The sequence below is a fragment of the Apis mellifera genome, linkage group LG3 (genome assembly GCF_003254395.2).
Source record: "Apis mellifera strain DH4 linkage group LG3, Amel_HAv3.1, whole genome shotgun sequence".
In the NCBI taxonomy this organism is placed as follows: domain Eukaryota; kingdom Metazoa; phylum Arthropoda; class Insecta; order Hymenoptera; family Apidae; genus Apis; species Apis mellifera.
Window position 1 is genome coordinate 8,018,954 of NC_037640.1, and position 22,596 is coordinate 8,041,549.

A 22,596-nucleotide genomic window follows, 5' to 3' on the forward strand; every position below is an offset into this window, starting at 1 on the left:
TGTTAAATAAAATACAAGATGTTGGAAGAAATTTCTTTATCTAAACTTTAGATAAAGAAGAAAGTGTATACGTGTGTTTCTTGCTATCCTCGTAGAGAAAGAAATCGTTGGAGAATAAAAAGAAAGTTGAACGTTTGAAGATTTAAAAAGATCGAAAGAGTTTAAAGAAAATAGGTGGCACATCTTTCCTTATTTCTAAGAATATTCTTCTATTAAAATATTTTAAAAATATCTCTACGTAACGAATTGAAAGAAACGGTGCAAAGATAGAAAAAGAAAATTAATTTTCCCATATACAGTAGATTTTTTGCTCGATAAAAGGCAATAAGAACAGTTTAACGCCTCAAAGTGTTTCTCTTATTTCTATGCAAAATTCAATGTATTTACGAGGGATCAGAGAGAGGGAATAGACGTTTACGAGGGAGAATGAATTGTATGACAGGGAGAATTGACACGTGAAGCACAGTGACGTCAATTGAAGAAAGGACTTTGAACGGTATTTCATAGAGGCATTTGTACCACGGTACGTGCGTACACTTGCTGGCATGTTTAAACATTTGCCAATATTTCACTGTCCCTTCGCGTTCCAAGCATTTCTACGAAATCGATAACGAATAGTGGCAGGGGAAAAGGGAAACTGATCGTTTCGTTGTACAAATCGTTCCCTCCAATGATCTAATTCGCGTTTCGTACTAAATTTAAAGGGAAGCTTTTCAAAATTACAAATAAATTTATAAAATTTATAAAATTGTGAAATTTTCACTCCACGAACGAAACAAAAATTAATCGTAATTTTAGTTATTTTTTTTTAATTAATTTTAATTTAATGATCGTTTTGTTGATTTGAACATTTGTAATGAAAAAGAAGGAAAAAAACAAGAAGTAAATATTCGTTTTCGGGAAAAATGAAAAACTGCAATATTTCTTCGTTTCATCGAAAAAAAAAAAAAAAAAAAATTCCTCGATAAAATGATTTCTCTACCACGATAATATCACAGATTGCGTATATATATACTATAATCGGTACAAAAATTAAATTACTTTTTCACGCTTCAAACCCTCAAACGAGAGATTATTTTATTATTTCATTACCTCGTGAAATAAAATCTCTTGTCCATCGAAAAAGATTATATCATAAATTATGATCGATTAAAATTAAATCATTTTTTTCACGCTTAAAAGACACGATTAAAAACAGTTTTATTATTTCGTCGCTTCGTAAAACTCGATAATTATCGCGAGAAAGGATGGATTATATCGCGAAATTGACAATCGATCGAAATTATTCCCTTCCAAAAAATAAGAAAAAAAAGAAGAATAAAGCAAAATTTATCATTCCATTAAAAAACTCCATATTTATATAAAATCTTGAACTATCAAACAAACCATCTATAATTCAACGATACGAAACCAACTACCACCACTACCAATTTAAAATTCATCCACGGTTTACTCGAACAAAAGATTTTGTCGCTTGTATCAATTCCCCCTCCCTCGCCTCTCAATTATTCAGAAAGGATCCCTCTATATTTCGTTGCCTCTCGTTCAACGATCGTGCGTAGAATTATTCCACCCCTTTGTTCGCTGAAAATATTCTTCTTCCCCTCTTACACGCGCGCGCAGGTGCACGCACGCACACGAGAAAGAGAGGAAAAAGGAGGGGAATGGATACTTTCACAGGCGAGCGAGCGCTCGATTGAAATACGTGCCTGGAGAATCTGTCGCGAACGTGCGTCCGTCGGGCATTCGAAGATTTTACAAAGTAACTCTCAAAGCTTTTACGTAAACGACACATACACCCTCTGTTATGTATACGAAAATTGCTTCCTGTTGAGCCGGAACCACGCGCCAAAGAAAGAAAGAAAGGCGTTCTCGTAATTACGCGAGCGTTGAAGTTTCGTTCGAAGGATTCCTCGAAGATTTTTTCTTTCTTTTCTTTTCTTTTTTAGGCTTTCCTTTCGAAACGTGGAAATTTTTAACAACATCGAACGTGTTTTTCGATCTCGCGAGCGTTGAAGTTTCGTTCGGACGATTTCTCGAAAATTTTCTTTCTTTTTTAGGCTTTCCTTTCGAAACGTGGAAATTTTTAACAATATTGAATGTGTTTTTCGATCTTGCGAGCGTTGAAATTTCGTTCGGACGATTCCTCGAAGATTTTTTAGGCTTTCCTTTCGAAACGTGGAGATTTTTAACAACATCGAACGTGTTTTTCGATCTTGCGAGCGTTGAAGTTTCGAATCGAACGATTCCTCGAAGATTTTCTTTCTTTTTTTTTTTCTTTTTTAGGCTTTCCTTTCGAAACGTGGAGATTTTTAACAATATCGAACGTGTTTCTCGATCTCGCGAGCGTTGAAGTTTCGTTCGGACGATTCCTCGAAGATTTTTTAGGCTTTCCTTTCGAAACGTGGAGATTTTTAACAATCAAACGTGTTTTTCGTTCTCGTAATTCTTAATATAATTGTTCGAGATTATTATTATTATTATTATTAATTTAAGATACGTATCGAGTTTCTTGCGACTATTATTGGACTATTAATGGATCGTCCTGATGAACGGGAATTGAGAATCGAGCTCCGAGATATCGATCTCTCCAAGAACACGATACTAGCGAGGAGATTGGAAAGTGAGAGAGACTTGAAAGAGACGATTGGATTTACCAAATTACGTGCATGAGATTATTTCTGTATAAATAAATTCATAAGATTGAACAATTGGCAAAATTTAACAAGTTACGAAAATAAATAAATAAAGTAGCTTCCGTAAAGCTTACTCCAATAATTTATAAATTCAAAAAATATTTTAATAAGTACCATCACCTTCCAAATTCCACTTATATTTATCAAGAAATCCTTATTTCCCAAAAATATATTTATTTCTACGTAATTTTTCTTAACAAATACAGATACACGTATGTATATTTAGGCGAAAAGGAAAATAAGGTTGCTAGTCAGTCACGACGAGGGGCAAGTTTCTTCTTCAGGGGGCGAAAGAAGCAATTTAATATCGGCTTTCCCCGACGGAATAAAAATACGGAGATAAATAGCTCGTAACCCGGAGCTCGACGCCCGTAATACGAACCGGAAGCACGAAGCTACATTCGTCGAATGCATTCGTCGTCCGTGTGACGAGGCAGCATCGGCCTGGATACGGAGGAAATGGACCCATGGTTACGTCGATTCGAGCTTTATCGGGCTGTCCTTCCTTTTTTTTCTTCTTCTTTCTCGTTCCAGCTAGTTCGAGGCAGTGACTTTTCGAAAATTCAGAAGGGGATCGTATTCCAATCTCTCGATTCGATGCGTTTTATGTGTAAGACTCTTTTGCAATTATTCGAGGAAAATTTGATGAATTTTTTCGAGTTGGTCAAAGTGGCAACATATGTAATCAAGTGTCTTACAAGCAAAATGATTTTATATTCTTAATATAAAGAAAAGAAAATCTATTTATGAATTAATAGTGCGCTCTTGTTAATTGGAACATGAAACACCAAGTTATATTATATTATAATTGTATTTATTTTTCTATATATATATATATATATATATATATATATATATATATTCTATATTAATTATTAAATGCAATATTTTTATATGTTATATACATTTTTAACGAGATAATGAATTACAATAAAGAACAATATTTCTGTTTTCTAAATTAAATCTTCACAAGTTCAAAAATAAGAAAAATATAGTTTCGTTATCAATTAGGCTCTATCATTCAAATTCATTGTAGGCCTGAGACTCGTCTCTCGAGCGCAAAGCATTAATATCCACCAAAAAGAAAATATACACGTACGTATTATTCCATTTTTCCGCGAGAAAAGGCAATAAGTCAAACGTATAAAACTTACAAAGTCTACTAGGCAAAGTCCAAGTTATCCCATCTCTCGAGGAAAACGGCGTGAGAAGGCTTAGTGTATCGTATATTCGAACAAACGAACTCTGAAAAAAAAAAAAAAAAGGAAAAAAAAGAAAACGCTTTCATTTCGACGAAGGCTTTCCATTATCCCCGGTATCAGAGTGTCTGACACGTCTTCGAGGAAGCGGGGAACGAAGGGTCTATCGATTCTTTTTGAAGTTTTTCTTCGAGTCACACCGGCGGCTGCTCGCCGTCAAACGTCTGTCGACCAGCTTTGTCGACAGACTTCTTCCCCGCGTCTGGTGGGCGCATTTTCATTTTCTCGAAGGAGGCCAACACCCCCGAGCCAACCAACCTCCTCCTCCTCCTCCTCCCTGCAAACGTCACATCGTTTTGCCCCCAGACACCGGTGAAACACGGCGGGGACACACGAGATCCACTCAGCACTTTTGTCCTCCCCCAAAACGCCTCCTCGTCCTTTCCGCGGAGGGAAAAGAGGATTGGACGAGGAACGATTCTCCTCCGATTTTTCCATTTCTTTAATTCAGGATTTCAATTTTCGACGAGCTAGGATACAAGATCGTGTACGTTGTAATCCTGTTTTAATTCGGATATTTTTAATAAATTTTTATCTCTGTTGTTAGATCGAACATCTTGTGGCTCGTGAATATCTCTGATAACTAATGGTTGACCTATACTACTTCTACTAACAAAGAGCGCTTATGGATCTATTTTTAGAATTCTATATTTGATTGTATCTTATAATTTCAAGAATTGTAATATTTCAATTATCAAGAAAAAAAAAGAAAAACGTTTCACAGAATCTGAATATTCGAGCTCCTCCATCGAAATAGGAAAAAAAACAAATAATGATTTAAATTTGTGAGAAGTAATTTTACTTCGAGATCAAGAACGCTCGTTGAAAATGGCCCCGGCTGTTTATAACAACGGCTGTGACGCAGCTTATCCGGGGGGATATCTTGAAAGGAAAACGGAAGGGAGAGAGGTCCAGCGCGGATCGACCAGTTCAGTTCCAACTAAATTGAAAATTTCACGCCTGACGTGCGCCCGGATTTTCATCGACAGATGCCGAGGATTTTGCATAACCTCTCGCGCGGATTTGAAATCGAGACGAAAATATCGAAGGTATCGCGTTATTTCACCCCTCTCCCCCCCGGCTCTCCGTGAAATCCGCGTATAAACCAGCTTTTGTTTTCGATCGAGCCGACTGTTTCCGGTTAAGTCTAAAGCCGCTTTCCACCGGAAGCGGTCGTGCTCCAACAGAAATCCCGTATTATATCGAAGGTATAAAATTAATTTGATTTTTACGCGTTAATATTTTTAAACGATGCTTGTTATTTTATTAAAGCAAGATGAAATAAAATAAACGTGGAAAGATTCAGGTTGTGGAGGGAATTAATTAATTTAATTTGTAATTGAAATTTAGTGTCGCTAATGTTGCTACTAATGTTAGAATAATATATTAGCAAGATGATATGCAACTGTCAAATAATTGTTGATATCGTATATTTCAAAGAGTAATTTATCATTTACTGCTTCATTATATAATTATTTCATATTCATATCTGCTAACTAATAAATCGTCGAAAGCGGCCCGCGATCCGCGTGTATTGCAATTTATTGCTCGTCAAAAATTCACAACGGGCATTAAACGAGAATCAAAATTTCAGAAGTTAAATTTCAAGTTTTAAATCAATCACAACACTTTTTATTTTATTAATTAATACACGCGTAATATGTGTTGATGTAAGTGCGCGCCATTCGATAAAATTCCAATTTTTTAAGGAATTTTTCAACGCCAGTTGTTTTATTCGGAAATATTCGCAATTAAAAATTGAATCGAGGAATAAATTCCATCCGTGAATTAAGATGCAAGATCAGGAAAAATGCAACTAATTTTATTATTTTATTACGATGAATTAAGGACGAAAAAATAATTTCTATCGTAAATTGGCTAAAATCTGAAGCACCTCCATTTCTTCTCGGTGTATATTCATCTATATACTTGATAAATAATTTCGCGAGACGAAAGAATATTTTGTTTCTCATCGTTTTTTCAATGTACAACGTAATATATGGTGTATTTCTGGCGCGCGCGGTCATTGCATGCAAGTTGAATAAAAACGGGAAACGAGAACGCTGAAAAATGATATTTCACGGGGGCAAAAACGCGTGAAATCGAACAACGAATTAAATGATACGATGCGCAACATATATCGGGTTGTACGGCTTGTAAAGCTATTTCAAAGGGATTATTTGAAACGTGGCGTGAGCGCGGCCAGCCCTTCGTCAAATACTGGAGATTAACGTCATCTGGTGACGTATTGCGTTATTTTGACGATGTTGCTCGCCAGCCTCGTTCGTACATGCCATAAATCACGGTGGGATTGTAATTAAAATATTTACTCGGCCGAAACTTCTGAATGAAACACGTTCAAAGAAAATTAATACCGACCGAGTAAAAATTAATCGATATCGGCGGTTCATAAACGCCTCGTAAATATCATAAATCGCATTGTGTGCAATTAAAATATTTATACTCGGCCAAAGTATTAAAAAAAATAAACGACGAATTAAAATTAATGCCATCTAAGCTCTTGATACGCGTTCAAGAAAAAAACGAACATCAAAAGTTTCCTTCCTAAAGTTGAAAATTTAATTTTATCGCAGGTGGAAGATTCGTGGTCACGTCTCAGGGGGATCTGCACATCAGAGCCGCCAGACCCGACGACGGCAGAGCCACCTACTCGTGCTTAACTTTTCACGCGTTGACCGGTGAAAGGAGGAGGAGCGAGCCTGCCACGTTAACGGTCACAGGCACGTTGCTAAAAGAGCTAACACTTTCTCCTCGTGCTTCTAATAAAAATATTACGATTCAAAAAAAAAACTTTGAGAAAAAAAGAGAAGATAAATTTAAACAAATAAATCTTAAACTGAAAAGTGTGGATTCAAACCGAGTTTGGATATTTATTTAATTATAAATCTATTCGATCTATTTTTTAGAGCCAACGGGAACTATGCCGCCACGATTGATGCAGAGATCTCAGATCGCCATCTCAGCGGAAAGCGGGTCGGACGTTCATCTAACTTGCTCAGCCCAGGGGAACCCGGCCCCGCAATTTGCTTGGTATCGCGATGTTAACGGTTGGTTTAATTAGGGGATTGTTTACCGAGTAATCTAAATGTACCGTACAGCGCTATATATATAATTCAACGCGATTATCGCTCCTCGTAATTAATCATTTCGACAAATGTAGTGGTCGAGTCACGATTACGAACGTTTTATCCATATAAATATTTTTATATTATTACGAATCCCTTTATCTATCTACGTCTATCGTTAAATTTGGCGAGTGAATTCGCGTTAATAATCTCATTTCCTTTCGGATCGGTTATCCTTAAACACGCGTGAAAATGACGAATATGCGGATACACGCGATATTAGCAAGAGTGGCATCAAAGTAACGGGGTATTTCGTTGTTGAAGGCCATTCGATACCGGTGGAGTCATTTGGCCGAATTCAACTGTGGGGTGATTTGATGCAAATTCGCCGCGTGGATGCTCAGGACGCAGGAAGGTACATTTGTCGAGCCAGCAATCAGGTCGGCGAGCAACGAGCGGAAACACACCTGTCGGTCACGTCAAAACTTAACGCGCGTATACAACCTCGTGTTCAGGTAGAGTTTTGGATTATATATCTCGTATTCTTCTGTAATTCTTGTATATATTGTTTTCTTTTTGTAAATATATATAATATTATAAAGTAGATTTTTTTTATATTTATGTAAGTCTATATAGTTATTATATTTATATATTTTTATTGGTATATATTTATTAAAATATAAGAAGATAAAGAAATGTAAGATAATAACAATTACTATAATTGTTTGGAAATTATAAAGCTTTTGATACTCGCCAAGCCATCGATTATGCAAAATCCCTGGAAGCTAGAAAATTCAATCGTGGTCATTTCTGAGCCATGAAATCCAATTATACAATAGACCCCCCGCAATAGTGAAGTACTTATCATAAATGGCGGCTATGATATCGAAGCCGTTGCTGTTAACTTTTACGGCCATTACACAGAATCCTGGAATTATCATAAAGGTCAAACGGTTTGATTCTAGCAAGATATCGGATCGCATATTCTCCTTTCAAAGACACGCACGTGTTTGTATCTCGATGGCCAATATATGGACAAACCGAGTTGCTCGAGAGAACTTGTCTTGATCAGTTAATTAAATCAATTAATTATCAGATACAATTTAAAAGATAGTTAAATATAAAAGGGAATCTGAGTTTAAAAAATACATAAAAGAATAACACTCTTATTCCTGCTCCAACGATTGACCTATACTACTAGCTTCAAAGTCTCTTTATAAACTATTCACACCTTATCTCATTATATTCTAACGCAACAAGACTATAACAGAATACTTTCTGGAAAGCGGTTTAACCTAACTTTCTAAAAAAAGAAAAAACTCCCTTTCCAACAAATTTCCAACGAACAACTTTTCCACATTTTTCCTTTCAAAGATTAAAACTTGACAGAGTCTATCCGTGCCGCGGTATCGATTAAATTCGAAACAAACTAAAAAAAAAAAAAAAAATGCCATGAGTTGAACGATCGTCATCGAAGCGGATGGACACAATGGTGTCGCGTCAAAGGGGGATGATCTGCGTGGCGCACGGGCATTAACTTTCGAGCACGAATCGTTAACCGTTTCCCGGTATTTACAGATCATCAATTCCGGAGAGTCGGCCACTATGAATTGCACGGTCGAGGGTTATCCGGTCGAGAGCGTCGAGTGGTTGCACGACGGTGTGCCCGTATTGACCGCGCAGGACACGAGGATCAGATTGCTGGCTCCTCTGGTGCTCGTGATAGGCTCGGTCGGCCGAAAGGACAAGGGGATGTATCAGTGTCTGGTGAGGAGCGACAAGGAGAACGCACAGGCCACCGCGGAATTGAAACTTGGAGGTGTAGTACGATTCTATACGCAAATGTATTCCGATATTTCGATTCGGTTTTTTTTAGAGAAAATTGGCTTTCTTTTCTGTATTAAGCAGTAATGATAAGTTGATCGATCCATTCGATGTGAAGAAAAAGTTTTACGGTGAAAATAAATTATCGTTTGTTGATAAGCGAATGGAAATTCAACTAGGGGGATAATTATTACATTTATCCTTCCTCCGCGGCAAAATTTATCGATTCCAACGTTAATTAATACATGTTTCCCTTTCGTTCCCAAGTGATTTAATAACCGCAAACATCCCTGAATAATTCTCTTTATTCGTAACAAGTAAACAATTAATACAATCGTTTCGATTTATTATATTAATAAAAAGAGCCTCAGAATCGTTAATTTCTCTGTATCTTTAGAAAAAAATAAGAAAAAGAAAGGAACTTGATTAAATATTTCATTCAAAAACATCAATTTTTTAACATCCAGTAGTATAATTTTAAATTATAATTCTTATAAATGCTCATACAAATCGATACTCGATTTTCGATCTACACAGACGGTACCAGAGTTACAATACACGTTCATCGAGCAAGCATAGAAAAAAATAAAGAAAAAGAAAGGAACTTGATTAAATATTTCACTCAAAAGCATCAATTTTTTAACATCCAGTAGTATAATTTTAAATTGTCTAATTCTTATAAATGCTCATACAAATCGATACTCGATTTTCGATCTACACAGACACGGTACCAGAGTTACAATACACGTTCATTGAGCAAGCATAGAAAAAAATGAAGAAAAAAAAAGGAACTTGATTAAATATTTCACTGAAAAGCGTTAGCTTTTTAACATCCAGTAGTATAATTTTAAATTATCTAATTCTTATGAATTTTTCTTGTGAAATTCTTATGAAATAAAAAATGCTCACACGAATCGATATTAAATTTTCGATCTACACAAAAAAATAAAGAAAAAAAAAAGAACTTGATTAAATATTTCACATCGATTTTTCATATCCAGTATATATAATTTTAAATTATCTAATTCTTATAAAATAAAAAATGCTCACACAAATCGATATTGAATTTTCGATCTACACAGACACGATACCAAAGTTCATCGAGCAAGCATAGAAAAAGAAAGGAAATGATTAAATATTTCACTCAAAAGCATCAATTTTTTAACATCCAGTAGTATAATTTTAAACCAACTATCTAATTCTTATAAAATAAAATGCTCACGCGAATCGATATTAAATTTTCGATCTACACAGACACGGTACCAGAGTTCATCGAGCAAGCATAGAAAAAGAAAGGAACTTGATTAAATATTTCATTAAAAAGCGTTTTTTAACATTCAGTAGTATAATTTTAAATTATCTAATTCTTATAAAATAAAATGCTCTCACGAATCGATATTGAATTTTCGATCTACACAGACACGGTGCCAGAGTTGCAATACACGTTCATCGAGCAAGCATTGCGACCAGGCCCTCCAGTATCCTTGAGATGTTCAGCGACCGGATCCCCTCCTCCGTCGTTTACTTGGCTCCTGGACGGAGAGCCTCTGAGCGAGATCGCCTCCGGGCATAGGTTCGTATCTGGATCGCCATCGATCAATAATCCACTTCTTAACCGATGCACAATGGCCGGTTGGTTATACAGGTACGCGATAGGACAGTACGTCGATCAGTCCGGAGACGTGATCAGTCATTTGAACATATCGTCGGCGGGGGCTGAAGATGGCGGCCTCTACGCTTGTGTCGCTGCCAATACCCTGGCAACGGTCGAGCACAAAGCTAGATTGAACATTTATGGTAATTCATAATCTTGATTGGTTGTAACGCGGATTGTATTATCAAATAGATGGATAATAGTGTTATTACACTTATGCAATAAAGTTTAAGTTATTTTATAGAATTTAATTGTCGAGAGACGTTTAGATCGATACGTGGAATTATTCGAAATGAATAATTAATGAGAAATAAATTATGTGTAATTTCTGAATAGTTTATCCTTAACGATGAATATGTAACGTGTAACATTTTTAACATGTTATTTTTAGATTGTTTGCAAACTCTATTATCTTTTTACCAACAAGAATCACAAGATTGATTTTATTAATTTTATTGATTCACTTTTTCTTATATTATCTTTCGTAGAATATATATATTATTTTCAATTGTATTATTTATAATAAGTAATAATTTATGCTGAAACGTGGACCACGAAAACGGGTATAAATCGTCGATTAATTGTGCGAATCGTAATAGGTGAAACGTATCGGAAGGCACTTCATGTCGATTAATAATTTCAGGCCCGCCATACATCCGATCGATAGGACCAGTTCGTGCGATAGCCGGTGTCGATACCACCATAGCTTGTCCTTATTCCGGCTATCCCATCACGTCGGTCGAGTGGTCTCGTGGAGGAGTCGCGCTTCCTCTCGACATAAGACACCGAGTTGACAGTGAGGGCCATCTTACCATCGCCAATGTGGATCCGAACGACGCCGGCACTTACACTTGTATGGTTCGTGCGAGATCCGGTGAAACGGCGAGCAGGGACATCCGGTTGACTGTCAGCAGTGAGTATTTGTGGACAAGAATGGAATGGTTTCTTTTATGTTTGAGTTTGTAAAAACATTGAATTGATTATATTTTTCAATCTTTAAAATGATAAAATATATTGGAATATTTAATTTAATAAAAATAGATTGTATATTATTTTAAAGAGCTTAAAGTATAATTTATAATAAAATTGTATTATATTACATAAAATAGAAAAGAATAAATATTATATTTTAAAATGTGATAAATGTTAGAAAATATAATAACATTTGTGTTAATTGTTTATATCTTATCTTATAAGATTGTGTTCTCCGTAAAGATTAGAATTGTAGTTACTGCACCACATATATACGTTCGTTTTAACGAGAAACGAGTTTTTGTTTCTCGTTTCTTTTACAGTCGGGTCGGCTACGCCCGCGAAGAAGTCACGAGACTAGGGGAAAGAAGTAAATTGCACGTCCGAAAGAATTCCTCTAGCGTTCTCTTCTCCCAACTTTTTCTCATTTATCGCGTTTAGAGGAGGAAAGCTAAAGCTATATACGCGTGGGCGGAAACTAATAAAAGTTGACCGCAATAATTATTTGCTTCTTTATATTATCTGAAGTAAAAATAACTATATAGCAAAATAAATGAAAATTAAATTAATCTGTACCTCAATATTTTTCCTTGACGATAAATAATTTTTGCGCGAAAGTAAAAGAAAAAAAAGAAGATACTAAAAGAAGAATTTTCACTTATTTCAGGTCCACCGATTATGACCCCCTTCAACTTCCCTTCGAACCTCCAGGAAGGCAGTCGAGCTCAAGTCACCTGCACCGTCACTTCCGGTGATCTGCCGATCTATTTCTCCTGGCTGAAGGATGGCGAGCCGTTACCTTCCTCCTTGCGTGTACGTCATCATCCCTAAGAAATTTCATTTATCCAAGCGTAACAAGATATTAGATAAAAAAAAAAAAAAATAATCAAAAGGAAAGCGTCACTAAATTAATCATCAAAACTCCCCTAGCAATTGTTCGCATTGCAGATCGAGGAGAGGGTGGCCGAATTCTTCAGCCTGCTCGTCTTCAAGGAGCTCTCCTCCCGGCACAGTGGCAAGTACACTTGCGTGGCGACCAACAGCGCGGCCAAAGTGAACCACACGGCCGAACTTTTGGTGAAAGTACCCCCGCAATGGATCTTCGAGCCGCAAGACGTGGCCACCCTCCTGGGAAATCCATTGAACGTCCACTGCGAGGCGAAGGGATTTCCTCCGCCGCGTGTCACGTGGTTGCGCGCCAGGGAAAGAACCTCGAACGATTATCAGCCTTTGATCGATGGCACCGATGGAAGATTAACCATTCTTCCAAATGGATCTCTGTGGACAGCCTCGGCTGGGCCCCAAGATGAAGGGCATTATCTTTGTCGAGCTAACAACGGCATTGGATCTGGTCTGAGCAAAGTGATCTACGTATCCGTTCATGGTAAGTTATTTGTCGGATTTTTACCATTCTTTTTTGTTATTAAAAGTATTTATTATTATTACGTATTTTTCTTTTCTTTTCTGTTTACAGAACCGGCAAGATTCGAGTTTCAGAGCAAGAACGTCACTATTCGTCGTGGAGAATCCGTGACGTTGGATTGTACAGTAATCGGTGATAACCCTATTGAAGTGCAATGGATGCACAACAGCGATCGTTTAGACACGAACAATCACAGGCTGAGCATTAGTCAGATAAAGACGGATAACGGTCTCAAGTCCCAATTATCCATAGGAAGCAGTGATCGTCAAGATTCTGGCGTTTACAGATGTACAGCGGATAACGCTTATGGTAGAAGCGAACATTTGATTTATCTTGCTGTCCAAGGTAAAAAATTTAATATTTGATACGATTATATTCTTTCCTTGTCAAATGTATAATCATTTATTTATGATAAGTTTCTCGTTTCACTGGCTTTTATAATTCTTCTGTAACCATTAATAATTATGATTTCGTGTGTTCAGAGAGACCGGATCCACCAGCCTCGCTAGAAGTCATAGAAATTGGATCACGGTCAATACGATTACTGTGGAGAAGGGCTTTCGATGGAAATAGTCCAATACGAAATTACGTTATTCAATATCGATCTCTGAATCACGGTTTGGCGGATGATTGGAATCCCGCAAAAACGCACAACGTTACTTACACGCCTGGACATTCGAATAATGGGAACACCATACATCCAACACAAAATGGTAATACAATACAGGAAAAAAGAATATATAATTTTCATCTTTTTTTTAAAACTTCATTCGATTCAATTCGTTGTTTCTAGGTTTATCTCCTTTTGAAACTACCAGCGACGATCAGGAAGTAGCTTTAGTAGGTGGACTTCATCCAGCAGTAACTTATACATTTCGTATATTTGCCATAAATTCGATAGACGTGAGTGTACCCACTGATCCTGTGGTCGCTAAAACTCAAGAAGAAGGTACAGAAACACATAAATATTTTAAACGCGTTTACTTTTATCTAACAATTCTTTTTATTTCTTTCTTATTTAACAGCACCTACTGAACCACCCCAAAATATTAAAGTACAATCAGCAGGACCTGGGGAGCTTATGGTTAGCTGGCAGGTAAATTTTAATCAATACTCAATGTTTCATTAATTTATAAGTAATAATTTGTTTTAAGGAAAGATATTAAAAATTTCAATGTAATTTTAACAAATTATGAAAGAAGGATTTATTGCATTCACAGCCACCTCCAAAAGAATCCTGTAACGGAGATTTATTGGGCTATATAGTGACATGGTCAGAGCATTCATCTTCGACGTCAGGTGTGAATCAAAGTAAAAGTTTAACTGTGAACGGATGGGCGACTACAAAGGTGCAACTCACCGGCTTGAGAAAGTTCACCAAGTACGATATATCGATCAGAGCTTTCAATAGTATAGCCAGCGGCCCAGCTAGCGTTCCCATTGTTGGAACAACTCAGGAAGGAGGTGCGATAAACATAAACTCTCGCAAAAAAACTTCTTTTACTTTTTTAATATCATAATTTAATAAAATCAATTTTTTCTATTTCTTTTCTTCATTATCAGTGCCAGAAACTCCACCGACACAAGTAACATGTGTTCCTTTATCTTCGCAAAGTGTAAAAGTTTCCTGGAGCGCTCCTCCACCTCATCAACATGGTGGAATTATTCAGGGTTACAAAGTATACTACAGACCTGTACCTACTGACAATAGTATGTAATTCAAGTATTGGATACTTATCTTTAAAAAGAACAAAGTAATATATTATTTGCATCAAAAAATTATTTCCAGTGGACATATCAACTGTACGTGAAGTAAAAAAAACTTCCAGTGTAGAAACGTATCTACATACGCTGTATAAATATACGAATTATTCTATAAGAGTATTGGCTTACACGGGTGCTGGTGATGGAGTTTTGAGTCCTCCAATTTTTTGTACTACAGAAGAAGATGGTAAGAATCTTTAATTTTCACTGATCGGATAAAATTTTCAAAGTCGATAAAAACATTATTAAACACAATTAAATTAATCTAATTGTCTATTTTTAGTCCCAGGTCCTCCAGCCGGTATTAAAGCTTTAGCATTAACTGCAGAGAGTATATTAGTATCGTGGTTACCGCCCTTGCAACCAAATGGGAACGTTTCCAAATACACGGTTTATAGTAGAGAGGCAGGTTCCAATAATCATAACACACACACCATGCATGAACCACCATCATCTCCTACTGACACTCTTACTATGGAATTGCGAGGTTTGGTTGAAAGGTAATTAAGATTTTATAAAATTTTATTACAAGTTTTATTTATTAAAAGATAATAAAAAAGAAATTTTAAATAAAATTACATGTTAGTCAATTGTACGAGTTTTGGGTATCAGCAACGACAGGATTGGGTGAAGGAGAACCAACTACTATTGTAACTCAAACTACGAATACTAGAGGTTTGATTATTCATAGGATAATTTCCTTACATTTTTTAATCTATAGATTATATTTATTAATTTAATAAAATTTTTATAAAGCTCCAGCTAGAGTGGCATCTTTTTCGCAATTATTAAGAAGGGCGATTAAATCATCGATCACGTTATCCTGTTTGGTTGTGGGTAATCCTACGCCTCGTCCAATATGGACGTATCGAAATAGCCAGATCTCTACTGGAAGGCATTATGAATTGACTGCAGATGGTCACCTCAATATTCGTGGTTAGTTTAATATAGACTTTGAATAAGTTAATGAATATTAAGAATGATATTAAGAAGAATAAAAATTTTAGGATTAGAACAATCAGTCGCAGGAAATTATACATGTTCAGCGAGTAATTTGTTCGGTGACGATTCCATTACTTACACGTTAGTTGTAGTGATGCCTCCTAGAGCGCCAATTTTAGAATTACAGTATACGACAACGAATAGTATAAGATTTAGGTGGAATCATCCCAATAATGGAGGTGCCACTATTCAAGGTACATTAGAAATATTAGATGTTGAAAAAAGGAATTAAGCAATAGAAAAAAATATAAAAGAACATTAAAAATATATAAAAAAAAATATAAAATATAATGTTATTTTTACTAGGTTACGTATTAAGTTATAAAAGGGACCAAGGTGGCTGGGAAGAGATCGCATTATCACCCGAACAGACTGAATTTATTTTATCAGGTTTAAAATGCGGTTCCTCCTACTTGGCACATTTGACAGCACACAATCGTGTAGGCACTGGCGATCCAAGTTCTCTAATTAGCGCTACAACGAAAGGAACAGGTAATTTTTCAATACTAGATTAACTTATATATTTTTTATTTAAATATAATATAATTTGTTCCACAGCGCCTTTATTGCCAAAAGAACGAGATATCATTTCCGCCAACGGTACTTCCGTAAAATTGAATCTTCTGTCCTGGCCAAATGGTGGTTGCTCCATCCAATATTATACCATAGAATATCGTAGACGCATTAACAGTGAACCATGGATTTTAGTGGCAAGTCGTGCCACGGAGAATTTAATCATAAGAGATTTAAAGACTGCCTCGTGGTACAGTTTACGTTTAACAGCGCACAACGATGCTGGATCCACGCAAACGCAAATGGAATTCGCAACAACCACTCTCAGTGGTGTTAGCATCGGTCCTCCGAACGATTTAATTATGGAAGATGATGTTAAGAAAACTATACCGAATCATAAAGTACTTTACGTAGTCGTACCTCTCGTCTGTGCTATTGTTCTGATTATTTCGGCTGCCATTTTGGGATACGTGATGTTAAAACGCAGTGGAAGGTATCATACAATTATTTGAGAATTATCATTTTATATTTTTCATGATTAGATAAAATAATATTGTTTATATATTGTTTATATATTTTTAGAGCTAATTATTTAGGAGAAATACTTCCTGGACAACAACAGAATCAACAATCAGGATTAGGATTGGTCCAGCAACAACAGCAACATCAACAACACCATCATCTTTCAAGTTGCATGTCCACTATGCAATTAAAATCCACTGCTGAACGCGATAACAGGAGGAATCATCAGGTTTATACCAGTTCTCCGGTAAAGCAAGAGAATCATAAATCGAACGACCATGGTTCAGGTTCATGTTCTTTCTTTTTTAATAATTTCTCACGTGATTATTATACATTTTTCAATTATTCATATTTTTATCAATGAAATTAAGTAGCAATATTCAAATTTAAATAATATTTAAATTTTTTTCCCTTCTCAGAAATGTATGAAATAAGTCCATACGCCACGTTTAGCGTGCCAGGAAGAGAAAATCGTTCGGTGACCACTGCCACACTCGATTACACCATGCAATTCAAAACGTTTGGACATTTAGAGAACGAAGACATCAACACGATCGATTACGAGAGATCCAGTGTGGATTTCGAGAGGTAACTGTTTTCTTTCAACCCTTCAAACGCATCCTAGACGAATTAAGCATATCCTTGCTCGACTTCCTTGCTCAAGAAAGCTTGATATCCCGCTCCCAAACCCTTTTCTCTTCCTCTTTCTGGTGTTCTTTCACGTTCAGGTCTAAAACACCAAGGTGGCACAAGCAACGATACTTCCCAAGCATCGCAGAAGCAGAAAGTAAGCTGCGCTCGAGTCGCCAAGGTTCCGGAAGCGATACATCCGGAAGCCCTTGCGGAGAGTGCGCTGGGCCTAGTTATAGGGTACCAGTGAAGCCTTGCAGAGGTAACAAGAAATTAATCCGTATAATTTATTAATAATCTCTTATAGATTGAATGGAACGTTTTGAAATTTCTTTAATACATCTTTACAGATGTATTTTCACGAGGCGTGGAGTCGAGTACAGAATCGAACAACGAAGGCTCACCTTCACTTGCGAGACGACGAAGCCGACAACCGAGCCGGTCTACTCGCAGGTAGCCAAGGTTTGTTTGTTTCCACATAGCACTCAAGTCCTGATTATGTTCAATGTTCACGGTCTTATCGATTTCATATCGATGCAAGATAAATAATAGAAAAATGTAAATGAAAACAACAAGAATAAACATTAAAGAATATTAAAGAATATATTTTTATAAATGTATAATTCTTAAAAATTAATTTTACTATACAATGTACGATAACCAATTATTAGTTACATTTTTCTATTACTTGAAAATTTGTTAAAAATTAAAAATTAAAATCTCATATATCTTTATATCATCATAATAATAATTTATCATAATAATTTCTTAATTAAATTGATGCCATCATTTTTTTAAATAATACAAATTAATCTGGATAAATGTGAATAGAGATAAGAGATATTTATTTCAACTTTAATCAAATCTTCAATCCAGATTAATTTGTAGAAAAAGAAATTCGAAAAAAATATTGATCTCTCAATTAATTAAATGACAATAAAAATATTTTTCAACATTCAACATCAATAATAATCTCTCCATTCTCTTAAGAACTCTCTTTTCTGATTGTGCAGTTCGGTGGAAGACATGACGTTGTTGCCGCCAAGCGGGTTTAGTGACAGCCGCGAATTGAGCGATGTAGAATGCGATCGTGATCGTGATCGTGATCGTGATCGCGATCGTGATTGGCAAGGTCTGTCATCCGGGACCCGCCATGGCGGTAGTTTGGGTAGATTGCCCATCGAGGCCGTCGAATCTATGCTCGCTAGGTATCGGCACGAACCTCCGTAGACCGTAGTAAGCTGACACGTTGAAATTTATTCTGTACTCTTCTTAAACTTCTTAGGAAAGCCTCTGAATTTTTTGGTTTCTTATTCAACATTTTCAACATATTTAACATATCAAATATAAAGAAATCCATTTCATGTTAGACTGATCCTTATTCCAATATATTATTTATAGAAGTATTTCTGAATTATTTCATCTCACTGCTTAAATGTATATTATGTTAACATTTTTTATTTTATATATAACAAATTTTATTTAAACAGAAGTCTTCTAAGGCTTAAAAGAAGAGTATGATATACAAATTAAACATACAAATTAAATTGTCATTTATATTAGTTAAAAGAAAAACTTTGAAAATTGCTTTAGTATCATGAATTAATATTTCAATAAATATATTTATCATTTTTTAGAAATAGAGGTTAAACTTGATGCAACATTAATAATTTTGTTCAACTTCATTTCAGGTACCAACAAAGGAAGGAACAAGAAAGGCAAGAGTTCACTATACACGTATGATCGAGATTTAGTAATAGATCTCTAGCAGAAATCTTCACGAAAGCGTATAAAGATAAGTTATAAAAAATTCTTCGAAAAATTGTTGACTATTCAAAAATCTTGCAGAATGTCAATGGAAAATCATAATTTAAAAAATCGTATGTTCGCGAGTGGCACACATCTGCTAGTAATAAATATAAACTCTTGTCAAAGTCAAATTAATTAGGAATTTTTGTCGTAAAAAGAGTCTTTGCTCATATATAGAATACTGAGAAAAGCGTTTAGCAAGTTTAAAACAATGTCCATTTTACTTAAAGAAAATTAATAGTAGCAAGTCATAATATACTTTATAGTTTTCTGTCAACAAAATGTTACTATAGACTAAACTATCGTTTCTTCATATCTAAACATTTTTCTCAGTACGCTATTAAGTTATCGACAAATCGTGATCGATTGATTTATTGATTATCATTGCATCGAATACTGCCATTGCGTTATTCGCAAATTCATCGGTCGACCAAACACAGGAAAACAACAGGAACAAGTTACGTGAAAGTATCGACAAAAGTCCTTTAAACAGCTATGTTAGAATCTCATCTTCTGAAATTTAGTCACACTTGAGAATTACAGAGACATAAAAGTATTTCTGAGAAGATTCTGCAACAGTGATTAATAGAAAGAAAAAGATCCATCGACAGAGTGTTAGGAAACAAGTCAATTTAGACATGGAATGAAGAATTACACATGTGTATAATCGTCTAACTACTGTATAGTATAGATTGTATTATTAGTCACACTGTTACCATGGATTGTATAGTTGAAAAGGTACGACGAAAGTAAAGTATGGAGAATCGTTTATCATCCTTGAGAAACATCGTTTAAATATCTATTATATAGTTGTTTTTTGCTATTAAAAAAAGATTGGCATTATTTAAATGAAGAATATAGAAAAAAATCACTGTACTTTCATTATAATATTATATATTTTATAAATTTATAATTATAATTATATAATTTATAATTTATAATAATTTCATTGTAAAACAGAAAACTTTTTTAAACGGTCATAACAATTCATTAAAAATCAAATAATAATTTTAACGATAATTATAAGAGTTGAAAATTAACAAAAAAAATAATAAAATATAATTTTATTTCAATATATTTAGGATAATTATACTATAAAGTGATCAATAATTATTTAGCGTAGATAGTTTTTATTTTTTTTTTTATACAAATATCATTTACAAAAATATCTTTTATTATTGTATAAATTAGAAAATAAGAAAATATAACGATGTTTTGAGAAACGAATCTCTATATATATCACGATAACTTCCGCTTTATGCAGAGTGCTAATTGTAACAACATTCCTAATTATCGGCATTAAGAAACCACAATCGTGCGTTTCAACATTTTGTTTGATTAATTATGTTAATAAAGCAATTCGAGGATTATATTGCGTCAAAACGCGGAAATTCGATAAAAAATCGAAAAGTATAATTGAGAAAGAATATTTAAATGTAAATATATGTATGAATTATATTTAAAGGATGGACAATTTATCGACATACATTGAGCTCGATGATTAATTAACATCACAAATAGCTTTAAATATTATTCTGTTTTTATTCCCGTAAAATATTCTATTAATATACATATTTTAATATTTCATTCTTTTTTTTCGCATTTCAAAAAAAACTATTATATTTTTTTTATTAATTAATAAAAACAAAGATTAGATTTTATAAAAGTTAATTAAAATTTTAATAAAATATAAATAAAATATTTTAAATTGTTTATTTTTAAACTAAAAATAAAAAAATGAAAGATGAAATATTCAGCTTTCAAAACAAAAATTAGATTGATTGGATCGGACAAGTTTCATAATAATTTATTGATAAATTATTTGTTATATAGGTTAGTAAAGATACAAGTTATTAAAGTCTAATCCTCATGTATTGTTCTCGAATAATGAGACTGAGGCTAATTAACTACGCTTACGTTGATTTTTGCCAAATAGAATTTACAATTTACAAAATTATTAATTTAGGGCTATTGCCTTAATTATAATAATTAATTAAAATATTGTTATCATGGCGTCTACGACCGTACTTTTCCAATTATTCGTAATATGAGAACTTTTAAAACGAGAGCATAGTTCGTGTATTTTTTCGAAAAATAAAAAACAAAAAAGTTCATTCTTTTATATGAAAATATATTTCTACATTTTAAATAAACTGAATCGTTCGTAATAATATCAATGTAAAAATGTTTTAATAAATAGCAAAATTAATGTATACGAAATTATTAAAATTAATCGAAATTTTATATATATATATATATATTTATATCGATATTTTAATTTAATATCAACCAATAAACTGTCATATTAGATTTTATACGAGCAATTTCTTATTTAAATTTTTTATAAGAAATAAATTATAATTATTCGATTTTCTCTTTCACTGATAATATATTTAATATTATCTTATATATTTATTGTATATGTATTTATTAAAGCCTTTATGAAGGTTTTTTTTAAATTTTTTACATACATATTTTTTAATGATATATCTTATTCTTATTGACGTGAAATTATCTAACAAATTAAAAGAATCTGTGTTAAAAATAAAAAGTTTCTAAAAAAAATTGACAAATTAAACGACAAATATGCAAAGTATGCTCTCTTAAAAAACATATTCATTAATACGTATTTCATCTATAAATACGAAATGAACTTTACGCGATGAATTTTACAAGAAATATGCACAAATCTAATTACGAAAAAAATGATCATATGGTTTGTAGTTTTTGTCATAATAAAAAGAAAGAAGAAAAAAATGATCATAGATAGAAGAAAATTTGAATAAAAAGATAATTAGTGTAATGATTTTTCAAGTGTATCTGATGAACGCGTGCATACGTGATACGTGTGATATAGAAACTCATCGTGTAGCATAGCTACCGTGACTGAGCAAATTATTTGTATAATACATGAGACCCGTGAAACTTAGAAATCATGTATCATATCCCCATATAACTATCCATGGACAAATTCGATAAAACTAATCATCATCCGTTATGGTTAACGCGAAAATAAAATAAAAAGAAAAAAATAATAAAACAATCGAATGTCTTATCGAAATGTCAAACTTTCACAAAATATGCTAAAATTCAGCTTGTTAATAAAGAAGAACAAACATTTATTGCGTCAAATATAATTATATATCCTTGTGATTAATCCTATTCTAATTAATCCTTTTTTTTTAATCAAAATTTGTAATTCTGTAATCAATAAATTATTGATATACTTTAATATACTGTGAAAAAAATGATTTTTACTGTACCTTAACTAAAAGTCGCGCCATGTCTAAAATAGTGCAAACGAATGTAACATAGATAAAAAAAACAATTAGTAAGAAAATAACGGATCAAAAATTGATTATCAACGTCATCTCTTGAGAAATCCAGAAAATATTTTTAAAATATTTTTATTCAAGAGATGACGCTAATTTTCAATTCTTAC

General features: G+C 33.9%; 1 protein-coding gene across 2 annotated transcripts in view; it reads left to right on the forward strand.

Annotated features, from left to right (window-relative positions):
* LOC412855 (Down syndrome cell adhesion molecule-like protein Dscam2) overlaps positions 1–20,003 on the forward strand; it is a 213,777-nt gene extending 193,774 nt beyond the window's left edge. The window contains exons 6-33 of one of the 2 annotated variants that reach the window (XM_016911468.2): positions 6,550–6,696; positions 6,883–7,023; positions 7,366–7,556; positions 8,620–8,860; positions 10,285–10,438; positions 10,511–10,662; positions 11,163–11,432; positions 12,159–12,304; positions 12,440–12,875; positions 12,966–13,259; positions 13,397–13,627; positions 13,708–13,863; positions 13,940–14,010; positions 14,135–14,378; positions 14,478–14,624; positions 14,704–14,865; positions 14,962–15,178; positions 15,265–15,353; positions 15,435–15,614; positions 15,686–15,874; positions 15,987–16,172; positions 16,239–16,686; positions 16,776–17,002; positions 17,135–17,303; positions 17,444–17,607; positions 17,696–17,798; positions 18,359–18,553; positions 19,037–20,003. In XM_016911468.2, the coding sequence (XP_016766957.2) occupies positions 6,550–6,696; positions 6,883–7,023; positions 7,366–7,556; positions 8,620–8,860; positions 10,285–10,438; positions 10,511–10,662; positions 11,163–11,432; positions 12,159–12,304; positions 12,440–12,875; positions 12,966–13,259; positions 13,397–13,627; positions 13,708–13,863; positions 13,940–14,010; positions 14,135–14,378; positions 14,478–14,624; positions 14,704–14,865; positions 14,962–15,178; positions 15,265–15,353; positions 15,435–15,614; positions 15,686–15,874; positions 15,987–16,172; positions 16,239–16,686; positions 16,776–17,002; positions 17,135–17,303; positions 17,444–17,607; positions 17,696–17,798; positions 18,359–18,553; positions 19,037–19,088 (5,402 nt within the window). In that variant the 3' untranslated portion in view covers positions 19,089–20,003. Of the gene's footprint in view, positions 1–6,549; positions 6,697–6,882; positions 7,024–7,365; positions 7,557–8,619; positions 8,861–10,284; positions 10,663–11,162; positions 11,433–12,158; positions 12,305–12,439; positions 12,876–12,965; positions 13,260–13,396; positions 13,628–13,707; positions 13,864–13,939; positions 14,011–14,134; positions 14,379–14,477; positions 14,625–14,703; positions 14,866–14,961; positions 15,179–15,264; positions 15,354–15,434; positions 15,615–15,685; positions 15,875–15,986; positions 16,173–16,238; positions 16,687–16,775; positions 17,003–17,134; positions 17,304–17,443; positions 17,608–17,695; positions 17,799–18,358; positions 18,554–19,036 lie in introns of both variants that reach the window. The other variant, XM_006563917.3, reaches the window with a different exon arrangement.
* Positions 20,004–22,596: the final 2,593 nt, after the last annotated feature.